A 12,461-nucleotide genomic window follows, 5' to 3' on the forward strand; every position below is an offset into this window, starting at 1 on the left:
TTGTTCAGGTCTGTCCTGTAACAGTTGCTTCCAGTAGCTGCAGCATATAGAAACCTACACTGTGTGTTATTGTTGCACTTTAAGGAGAATCATGTGGTAAAATCAACCTGGTATTGATCAGAGCTGGTTGAGCCATGACCCAGCAACCTTCCCCTGACAGCCTATCAGCCTGTGGCAATAGCAAATCCTTCAACTAACCCCCCCCACGCACACACACACGCACACACACACACACACATACACACACACACTACCACTTTTTTTTATCCACTGTTGGTGCTTGTGCGTGTTGTTTTTATCTGAGTCATGCACACAGTTCCTAAATCTAACGTTTGTATCTTTCTGTTTCACTTTTGGACACTTCTAGCCCGTTGGTTTAATACTCCCCACCTATGAGTCAAAGAGACAAAACAGACAAACAGCAACTGAAAGATTGTACAGCAACACTATAAGTAAAAAGAACAATACATCGCAAGGACTCACAGTCTTGTGTGTTGCTTGCTCTGATGTCTCCTTTCTTTTCTTCTTTGCAATCATTGCATAATATTCAACTCCAACATTATAAATGTATATACAGTATAAAGCTGCAGGGAGAATGCACGTTCATAACATCATGGCTAATTTTCAGATGTAGAACTAAGCATGGCACGTATAGGACACAAAAAAGCAAGGACAGCGATATGTAAAATGCACGTAAAACGATAAAACTATATCTAGAAGCACAAATAAAACACATAAAAGCAAGACAACACAAGACACACATTAAAACAATACACCAATGCTGTACACCTACAGTTCATACTAGATCATAGGACATAACGCAAAGCACGGTTTGAGTGCGTCCACATTCTTTATTCTTTAAACCAAGCTTAAAACTCTTTTCATGGACTAACGTCTGGCTGACTCTGGGAGTATCCCTTGTTTGTATACATTGTCTGCTAGAATATTTACTGCGGTGAAGAAACATGATGTTTGAATGTGTTACAGAATATCAGCTGATTGACTGACAGGAAGTAAACAACATGCCAGGCTGCCTTGTGCAAACTATTTGAGAAACCTAACGTCCAAGCCCCAAATAATAACAGAGACAGCAACAGTTGTCTTTCTTAAGTTTGATGGACAGCCATATCATTATGGGGTTTTGTTCGGCCAAGATTGTTACTGCAAATCATAATCAAGCTAATAGTGGGTACATTTACACATCCTTCTATGAAACAGCATCATTTACTGATGTTAAGCGTGTATTTTTTCAGGATTCCTCTAAGTCTACGGGATATTTTACTATCCTGAATGCCGGTCTGTGCACTCTTGGCTCGTTAGATTTCTTCCTGTTGTGGGCGGTGTAATCCCCTCCTTCCTGTCTTTCCTGCCCTCCCTCCAACCCCCTTTCCCTCCGTCGTCTCCCCAGCCTCTGCCTGGGTGAAAAATGGGGTGCATTTCCCTGATAGCCTGCGTGGATGTGGAGAGTATAAATGGCTAATGAATTACAGATGAACATTGACGCAAATTAATCTTCCTGATGTCCCAGGGTTATATGGCAGCTATTTAAAAGTTTAATCAATACGCTGAAGTTGAGAACATGCAGGCGCTGCAGTTGTTTGGCCGCAGTAAACAGCCAGGAGGGAAACAGGGAAGGCCTGAGCCCAGAGCATGCATCATCGTGACAGCTATTTATGTTTAATGGACTAAATATTTCTTATTGGCAGAGGACAAATGTCACTTTAATTTCCAAAGTTACATGAAGGAGTTTTGTTTGAGACCCAAGGGGTGACACACGGGTGACATCTCAGCTGTTTAAACAGTTAATTTATTGACAGAAAAGTCTGTTAGTAAAGATGGAGTTAGAATGGATTTAGTTTCAACATGTCGTATTAAACTATCACTGCTTTTGTTCGAAATGTGCATCATAAAAATGACAATAAGATGCTCCTCATAATGGTGCCATCAATGTTCGACTTAACTGATATTCCCTCTTGCTGTATTTTCTTCTACCACTCACTCTCCTTCACTCCCACAGACAATGGCAGACATTGTAACAGCTCCTTAAACATAAAGCAAATGTATTCTCATATTCAACAAGAGAACTCCCCGTAGTTAACATTGTTTTTTAATCAGTAAACACATATGCACAGTGACACATATATCTAGCATACCAATACAAAAGTGAGAGAATTCCATTTTGGTCCATTGAAGTGTAGTGTGTGTGCCAGCCTGTCTCCCAGTAGGCTGAATCAGTCCACTGGCTGTTGGTTTATGGGACACCGGGGGGTTATCCATCTGCAGGCCTCCCTGTAGAGAGGAGGTGGTTGACTCTGTCTCATGACGTTGGGCTGAACTGATAAAAGGACAGCCGGAGATGGATTGTGTCCACAATAATAGCCCTGGCTCACAGCAGCCTACGCCCCAAGCCTATAAGTCACTCTTGCACCAACTCTTATGGATACCTGCCCCCCAGCCCCATCTGACCCCACCCTCTACCGGCCCAGCAGTGTTATTTCAGCGCTAAGAGATAATGCTGGACGTGTAATTGCCTTGTTAATTGGCTTTTTTTCCTCATTGCATTTTTGCATTGATGGATGGCAGCACTGATGGAATTGTTGGTTAAGTGGCCAAACTAGACAGAAAATAAGATGAGGCACAAAAAAAAAAATCAACTAACAAAAGCAATCAATTTGAGAAAAAGAGAGGAATCAAAAGACATAGTAAAAAAGTAAAGAGTGTGCAAAAGGGTAAAAAAAAAAAAAAGAGAGAGTGGAACCAGTTGAAATGGAAGGGGTGAGGAGGGATGTGCAAAGGAGATAGGACGAGAAACTAGGAGTGGAGGGAGGGGGATTCATGCCGAGAATAGATAACCTTGATGTTAAAAGCTACATCCGTCGGATGTGTCTCTCTGTGACATATTGATGGCCCTTGAAAAGAGTCAAGCTGATTGTATGCAGGGAACAATCATTAAACCCACTCCATCTCCCTCCTCTCTCTCTGACTTCTCGCTTTCTATCTCTTGTAAGTGTGTGCGCTTGCATGCACAATTGTGTGTGTTCTGATTTAATGCAGTGGATGTCCCCACAAGTTCATTCACATGAAGAGACGCCCTACAAGGTAAACCCAACTTTGAAAAAAAACACATCTTTCAAATAAGTTTTTTTCTTGTGCATTACACCACCATTTGTAAATTCGACTTCAGAACCTGAAAGATGTCCAATAGTTTGTGAGGGTTCACGCAGCATAACTTATACATACTTTAGATCTGTTTCACACCTTGCACTTTTTACTCTTGTCATGTGTTAGCATTTCTTCAGGTAGACCAATACTTGCCCACACATTCAGCTTGATCCACATATGAAATAGCTGTTTGGAGATATGGAATAAATATATAAGTCGTGAGCCATATTGAGTGAAATTGGCTCTATGCTGAAGAATCAAGTGAAGTCTTAGAGCTGCACTTTATATCAACATTTTGATTGTTCTTTATTTATATGAGAGATATAATACAGTATATGCCTGCATGTACCAAGCCTTTTATAACCTGATTCACACTGCAACATTTTACACCAAAAGGGACGTTTCCCCCTCTTTTTTTGTAACCCTTTTCTAACTTTACACTTTCAGGTCTAATGTAATGCCTTGGCCACACTCTCGGGTATTGCAAATCTGCTTGCAACACATGAGTGAATTGAGATGGAAGCATATGACTTTGTTGGGACCACTCAGGCTCAGGTTGGCCAGCAGAACTCGCTGTGTTCTACTGTCACTGATTATTTCTACTGTCTTATTATGAACTTACACTCAACAGCATCTCAGCTTTCTCAAAGACAGAGAATAAAACCACCTATGCAAGAAATACAATTTTAAGCTTACTGTGTTAAAGACGCAGCGTTTGTTATATATTCTGTAGATTAAATATAATAATATTCTGACTTAATTTCAGATTATTTTGATATAAGGTGTCCCAAAAATGTGAGGTATCATTGATCATCCAGTGGGAAACACATGTTGTGTCCTTAGATACAGGAAATGCAAAACGTGAGGAGTCTGTATGCCAAAACAGAGTAGTTAACTTCTGCAGATTGACACCTGAAATTAACAGGAAACACAAAATGATTAAACTACATTGGTCAACAACTCAGTTATTATGGCCTTTTTATACAACAAGGCGATTTTGCAGGGATTGATTTCGGAGCTCAAGTGATAAAACGAGCTGACTTCCTGCCCTCATTGGTTATAATCTCTGTAGAAAAATGATATATTCACAACTTTTATTTCCATATTGGTTGATGTGATAATGAAGCACTGTACATAGGAGGCTTTGTACAGCTGGTTTACTCACACTGTGGCAGAATGGCCCATCAAGCCCCCATAGAGAGGACACATGCTTTGGGTAATCAGCTTTGAAAAGACCAGACAGTCTGAGAATAAGCTCCACTGCAGCATTCACTGAGAGGAAGCTACAAGATACAAACTGTACGGCTCTTTAATAATGACAAGAGGGTGAGCTACTCCTCTTAAAAAACAACAAGGTGCTGCGAGACATATGCACAACAAAGGCCTGATTGTTCCTCTGCCAGGGCATGATGGAAACATTAGCCTCCACATTGCTTTGTTCATCTGTCACTTTAATGACTACTCCCACTGTTCCCACTGTGTGCTGTGTTTGTGTGCATGAGATGAAAGTGTGCATGAGTTGTTATAATGTGTATATGGTCGAGATTCTGGGTGTTGATTCAAGTGTGCTCAACCGTGGCTCAGGATACACAGAGGATATTGTAGACCACCGGCTCTTGCACTGTACCACTTGTTATTTAGTATCAGTTCATCAGGCGGAACCCCACAGGCGTGAGCGCGGCCTCAGAAGGTGTTATGTAAGAGTGAGTGTGGCTCAGTTATTCCCTTCTCTATCTCAAAGCGCCCCATCTTTCTCACGGCTTCTCTCGTAATAAGAGCAAGCTCTCGCTGTGAAGGGGACGCAGCCAACTGGAGTGTGTTTATGCACATAACACACTGCCTAATGTAGTGCGGGATATATATGCAGAACTTGGGTCAGGTTGCACAGAAAATTAAGACACATTCATGCACTTTTTCACCCACTGGGAAAAGATCGCATACTGGTTCTTTGTTCTACTCTTTCTGCTTTATTTACTCCTCTCCTCCTTAGGCCAGTAAGGAGGCAGTTTTAGGCAGATTCAACCCACCTGACAAAGACAGGGGGGGGGGGGGGGGGGGGGGGTACTGTTGAGGGGCTGGGTTGGTTGTAATATTCAACCAAAATATTAGCTTTCAATGTGGGGCTTCACAGATTCAATCTTAAACCCTAAATGTAGAATTGTAAATATTTATAATAATGTCAGTACTGTTTAAGAGAGAGTTAAAAAGAGTCAAACTGAGCCTTTAACTTTTGCCTCTTGAACATTGTCAGTTCAAAGTTCAACTTCTACTCCTCTGTTACGCTGTTGTCATTCGTGTCAATGTTATAGAGGCGCAATGGTGTGGCAAAGTAGTTTCACTACTGAACTAGCATCATAGGTATAGCACAGGAGGTGTAACCAGGACGAGGCAGGGTCACTGTTATACAGCGAAGCCTGCAGGACAGAACAGTGGTTTGCGTTGTGTGTTTGCACTATTGTGTGTTTGTGTATGTGAAGCGCCTCTCCTGCTTCCATAATGCAATATAAAAATCACTGGGTCACCGCCTCACCTACATTATACCATGGCAGATTCTGTGTAGAATTACAAAGACGCAGGAATAGGGGGGACACTAGTGGAATGTAGTCAGTCTCCATTTTTTTTAAATAATTTATATTTTATTGATTTTTATAACAACATTATAATGACAAACAAACAGATTAAAAGGGAACAACAAAACAGGCAGGAAACATAATAGACAATAAATGGGTGACAGAAATTAGATACAACGATGCAGAAAGTATCAACAGTGCATCAGCAGAAGGAGGGCGTATGACATGTGCTTGCAAACAAACAGAAGTCAATCAACACCCTGTGCAGTGATGTGTTGCGTTCTCCTGATATAAACTGGCTAAAATTGTCCCATTGCTCCTCACAAGCAGCTATTGTCATCATTTCTTCTTTCCACATGTCAGTCTCAATTTTCTCTCTGAGGGACGACGACTCTACCAACTGAGCCACAGGATGTAAACAGCCTTGCCCTGAGGCTTAGGTTAGCTAACATGCTACTGTCCACAGAAACTACAGGAACAGATACCACCTCCATTGTTGATTGTGCCTCAACTATCACCTTCTCATCCAAATGTATTAAACCGTCTGAATTTTTGTCCCACTGAAAGTTGTAGTCCTCCTCAATTTTGTATCATCTGCTTGCTTCTGAAATCAGGAGTTCTCAGGGGATCAAATGTGCTGGTACGTTCCTCCCTTTAGCACACACGATAATCGTTTGAGATTAGAGAATATCTGTGAAGTTATCCTTACTGTATGAGCGTGATGCAGATATTGTAATGGATTTTAAAAACTCCTGTAATCAGAGCCCAGCCTGGTATCTTATTATTTCTTTTAAAGCACTGATATAGAGTTACAGATCACTCATCGTCCAAGCTTTCCGATTGGTCCCGGAGAATCTCAGAAAGTGTTGCCTCCGATCCTCCTCCGTCCCCTGTGGGCCCGTGACGAACTCAGCAGAGTGTGAAGGCTGGAGGGGCCTTTAGCTTTAGTTCCTTCATCTGTGAAGGTTATCTCTGAAAGGCTTTGGTTGCAACCTACAAATATATCCCCTCTAGGTAATACCTTAAAGGAGCCTCGGTTCTGGTAACTCGGTGGGTAATCTCTTTAAGGGTCCCACTCCTGGAGAGAGTGAGTTTTCTCGCTGGGTAAGCTGTGAATATATGAAAGATCCCGGTGCCCAAGTGATCAGAGCGCTGTGAGACACCCCAAGTCCTGTGGTGTCAAGCCCATCTCCAGCCGTGGCACCTATATCCCCAGGCGAATCACGGCAGCTGGAATTCTCCCCTCCCTGCCCAACCCAACCTGTCAGAGGCACACACACACTCTCGCACACACACACACACACACACACACACACACACACACAACACACACGCGTGTATGTTTCCCTCACACACCGGGGGAGCAGGCAGGCATGGAGCTGGTCTCGGATTTTATCGGAGGTGACAGCTCCTCACACTTCAGTGTTTGGATCACCTCAAGTAGCTGGGCTATGAGGGGAAATGAGCACTGCTCCACTACAAAGTCCAGATTTAGATTGACTGAGCTTGTCCCCGGGCCTGTGGGCTGCTGCTGCTGCTTCTGCTGCTGTACTGCTCCTCCGCCTGACAGAACACCCACTACTGCTGCAAGGGACTGGTATGTGTGTGTATTTTTGTGTGTACGTCTGGGTGCTTTAAATTTGCGCGTGTGTGTGTGTGTGTGTGTGTGACTTGGTGGAGCCTACTTTGAAGAGTCAGAGGGAGTGGGGGGGGGAAAGAGAGCGATGTGTCAGGTTTGGTTAGAATTGAGGGTGGCATCAGAATATGCTTGGCACTAATATGGCACCAGTATCTCTGTCCCCGTCTCTGCTTTCTGTCACTTAGTTGCCATTCTCTTCCCGCCCTTGACAATGTCTCTTTGGATTATGTGATTGGACTTAGCGCTTGGAGCACCCCTCATCCCTCTGCGACACCGCCTCTCCCATAAGTCTCTTCTTTCCTTGCTCCGTCTCTCCAGCCTTCCCGCCCCCTCCCCGTTCCTTTTATTATGCACTTGATGTCTATTTAAGAAGCCCGGCGAAAGCTGGATCTGTTCTGCTGTCAGAGGATCATTGACAGCACTAATGCCACTTGTCCTTGCCTCATTTGGTGAGAGGTGACACCTAGCAGCAGCTCGCCACATTCATCAAGTGGCGATGGGAGCGCTGTGACATCAGAGCTAGAGCAGACCAGTCCCAGCGCTGTAGGCAGCACTCTATCTGCGCAGTAACACACTTTTTTATTATATTAAGAGAGCAGTGTTGGCCATCTTGGATTCACTATTTTATGTGAAAATCAGCATTTTGCTGGGGAGTTTTCTCTACTTTTTCAAGTAGCTTCCTGATAGTAGTACTACTTTCATATTTGTGATCCAACTAGTTAAAATACGTTTTGCCATTTTTTGGCCTTTATTTGATAAGACACCTTAAAAAGACAGGAAAGCAGTGGGGAGGGCATAACATGCACCAAATAGCATCAGGATCAGGAGTCAAACTTGTGAGCAGTGAATATTCTTTGTGCACGGGGTGCCTACTCTACCAAATATGCTAAATCAGGGGTTGAGGCTGTTGATTGACAGGTGAACATGTTCCTGTTTGCCATGAGGCTGAAGGCCCGCCTTAACTGTAACTCTTTTCTTGTTACTAGACTGATGGAAAGTTAGGTTGCGATAGAATTTACAATATGACAGCCAAAGTCTGGCTTCATAGCACCTCTTCCAAAAACAATGAATGACATCACTGAGACTACGTCCATGTTTCATACAGTCTATGAAAACCACATTTTTTATGTGAGTGTCGGGGAATTGCCTCACTTGTATTATACATTTGAGTTGTTAAATCTCTCCAGAGATCAGCAAACTTTTCCACTCTGACTTTGTTTAACACAGTTTATAATAAGAGACAGAATCAAAGTTCTCTGCGATTCTACCGACTCTTACATGATCTGGCTTTTAGGAACCAAGGGCTTTCATTAAGAGCACCACAAATGGACATAGAATGTGCTTAATGTACAAAGACATAGACACATAGACATGCCTCACCCATACCTTCTGATGGTTAGATAATAGCTCTTTTATTTGTTGTTGGCGGATGACTGTAAGCTTAAAGTTGATGGGAGTTTGCCTTTAGGGCGCATTGGTCATTCTTTGGAACAAGATGTTCAACCTTTCCAGGAACAGCTCAACAAGTTCAGACCCAGACTCTGTTCAGTCCTGCCATTTAAAGTCACCCTGTGGAGTTGTAGTACAAAAGTAAACAAACATGGTTTTGTTCATAAGGAATGTTTGTGTACACTTTTTCTGTATCCCTAAGGTCTAAGGAACAAAGTAAGGCATTGCACCCATCTCATGTCTCATCATTTTGTGGGCTCCGTTGTCTCAGTGATTTTGAGTCATTTGCAGAGAACTCTTTCATTCCAGGATAAAGGACCCATTGTAACTACTATCAATGCTATACTATACTTCAGTATCATATAAGATACAAATGTGCTTTTATAGCATTGCAACAAGGAAGTAATTTTGACTTAATAGGTCTGTCAAAAGAATTATCTATGCCCTGTAGATAACAAAACGGTCTTTATTTTTTAGTTATGACCATTTGAATCAGTACTTCCAAAAATAGTGTCATGGTCCCTTTAAATAAAGGACCACTTTGATCTTTTTCTTTATTTTGTTGTTGTTGCTAACCAGTTAGCCAGATGCATTCATGATTTACGTCTGCACAGGGGATTTTTTTTGTTTTGTTTGTCAGCAGGATTTGAGAAAAACTTCAGGCCTGATTTTCATCAACTTGGCGTTAAATTGTAGAAAAATGACACAAGTTGAACACTTCTTGTCTATGACAAGTGCAAACAGACATACAATACAATACAATGAGAGCTTTGTATGGAAGCCCTATGTGGACATGTAACCATACATATTATTGACTTCATTTTCCTCTCGTAGTCATTTTCGGCTTGTTTTCTTAAGTTTTCTAAATGTAACGGGATGACAAAGCTTGTTTTCCCATTATGATGGATTAACTTATCTTATTATCTTAAGGTAGCAAGGCTTGTTTTGGGGCGCAGATGGCCTAGTGGTTAAGTTGCTCCCCATGTAAAAAGGAAGAGGTCCTCCGAGGAGGCAGCCCAGATTTAAGTGTGACCTGCAGCTCCTTTCCCACATGTCATTACCCATACTCGTTCCACGTCCCTGTCCAAATAAAGGCAAGCACCCAAAAATAAATCTTTATAAACAGATTATCAGTGATGAGATGGGATGTAGTCTGTCTGTAAGTCACTCAAATATTTAAAAGGTCACTGTGTATTGATGCTACATGTGCATTACTATAACCAGGTGTGAACACAAACAGTCTCTTATTCTCTGATCCTGAATGCTAGAAAAGGACGGGCACACATTTCTTATCCCATAAATAATACATGTTTTTATATTTATTTTTAATACTACATGCATGACCCACATCTTACCTGACTCTCTCTCCTTCTGTTTTTTTTTTTTTTTTTTTAGGGGTATTCGCCAAGTGTCGCTACGTCTACTACGGCAAGCACTCAGAAGGCAACAGATTCATCCGGAACGACCAGCTCTGATGGACAGCCGCTCAGGCAGAAAGAGGGACATGATATACAATGGATGTTAACAGAAGGAAAAAGATCGAATCTATCTTTTATTTATTGTAACCACTGCTGATATTTGAGTTGTCCGATTCCCGCTGGAAAAGAGTATACATGTAGTTATGCAAGGGTAATGTTTTTGTTTTTTTTTGGCGGGGGGGGGGGGGGGGGGGGGGGGGGGGGTTGAAGTTTTTAGAGTTTTATTCTGGACTCATAGTTAGGACCTCCTCTGCTGAGCTCGGTCTGCTTCTGCCTCTTTGCTTCAAGCTCAGAGTCAGAGTCAGAGATGACACTGTCACTGACATGACTGCCTGGAAGCAACAGCAGCCGCACAATTCCAGACACACACAAACACAGGCAGCCTTTCTCTTTCTGTCTTTCTCTCTCTTTCTCTCTCTCTCTCACACAAACACAGCCTTTCTCTATTTCTCTCTCTCTCTCTCTCTCTGTCTCTCTCTCTCTTACACACACACACACACACACACACACACACACACACACACTCACACACGGTCAGTGACAAACAGACCCAGCCAATTGCATCCTTTTCTCTGACAGCCATGATGGATCACCCGTCCACTACCGCCACTAATCAAGGGTGAAAGGGGTGACGGTCACACACCTGGGGCCTGACATGGACTCATCTCTCTTCTTCTTCTCTGTCTTTTACACACACATAACTGCTGTTGTTCACATTAAGACATAGCAGAGACAGCAGGTTTATACAGTATGGTTGAACATTCTTAAAATCTCCCTGAGGCATCCGAAGTCTTCCTTGTTGTGTTTGTTGCAGGTTGCAGAACGCTTTCCTTCTTCTTCTTTTTGAATGAACTTTATTAAATGAATACGTGTGTATATATTAGCATGTGTTATTTTCTAAAAGAGATATATTAAATGCAGTTGTGAGCATTCCAGTATGAGCTTTAATAAAGAACAGGGTTGTAGCCAAGTATTTGTTCGAGGAACAGAAATATACAGTATATTATGATGTGATTTTTTACTTTACACTCTTCAGCTTCTTCTTTAAAATGCATCAGTGCAAGGAACAAGTAGCTGTTACAATCTTGTGCTTGCAAGAAAATAAGAATTGAGTCTCCAGTTGCCCTAAATGAGATCAAATGCCTTCTCTCTTTTTTAACTGTTTATATTTGATAATGTTTTGAGATATTTCATGGTTTTATGCTTTTTACTTGATTTTTAATGCCCTATCCAAACAACGTAAGGATCTGTAAAGTGCCGCCATTTTTCAGTCGTACCTAATGTTTTCTGGACAATATAACATAAATGAAATTATAGCATAAATCAATGATGTGATAAAGCTGGTCTGATGCTAAATTGTTATGGCTGAACGTCTTCAGGTGATTAAAAGGGTTCAATAACATTTGTCTCTTGTTAGATTGATATTGAGCTTTTTGTACTCCGATGCTTTCACATTGATTCCACCTGCCACCCACAACACACTGCCATTACAACAGCAAAGACGCACCTTCTCATGTCAACTCTTTTTTTTCTTGATCACATCACATATTTCTTCTGAGGGTAAGTAGAAAAAAATGTATTTATTTTATTGATGATGACAAAAAAAATTGGAGAGACTTGCAGTATTTGAGAGATGAAAGAAAGCATGTTGAGCTTCAGTCCAGCGTGTCAATCATCCACAGACAGATGAAGGAAAGGTCAGAGATAGCCTCATGCAATGTTTGTCCACATTGTCTCAATCAGTTTCTTTCTTGTTTCTCTTGGCTTAAATATTTGTGCTAGCCTGTGCGTGTGGGAGCATGCGTGTTTATACACCACTTCCCACAGGACTGTGTGACCATATTCCAGCTGACATGCCGTTCAGGAGCCTGGTCACTAGTGCCGGCGTTTCAAAATGACAAGGTTTATTTGTCTGTGTTTTGATATGCTCAGAGGAAAGTGGGACTGACAGCCGGAGGAGGCAGGAAGAGGGGAGCCACAACAAGTTCCCCCCCGCACGACACAAAATGTCATCCTTCCCCTGACTGCAGCGCGCGCCCAGCCATCCTGCTGAAAAGAGCAGACATTTAAAACTTTGTGACATGTGTCACAGGCACTGCCATTGAGCCAGTGCCACTGATGGAGCTGGAATTGACAGGCTCCGAGCCACCGGAGCTGGCTGGG

At 42.2% G+C, this 12,461-nt stretch overlaps 1 protein-coding gene across 1 annotated transcript in view; it reads left to right on the plus strand.

Annotated features, from left to right (window-relative positions):
• Window positions 1-10,492, plus strand: part of lrmda (leucine rich melanocyte differentiation associated) — a 222,781-nt gene extending 212,289 nt beyond the window's left edge. The window contains exon 7 of the mRNA XM_020630951.3: window positions 10,216-10,492. Coding sequence (XP_020486607.1) covers window positions 10,216-10,295 — 80 coding nt within the window. The 3' untranslated portion in view covers window positions 10,296-10,492. The remainder of the gene's footprint in view (window positions 1-10,215) is intronic.
• The last annotated feature ends 1,969 nt before the right edge of the window (window positions 10,493-12,461 follow it).

The sequence above is a fragment of the Labrus bergylta genome, chromosome 10 (genome assembly GCF_963930695.1).
Source record: "Labrus bergylta chromosome 10, fLabBer1.1, whole genome shotgun sequence".
NCBI lineage: Eukaryota > Metazoa > Chordata > Actinopteri > Labriformes > Labridae > Labrus > Labrus bergylta.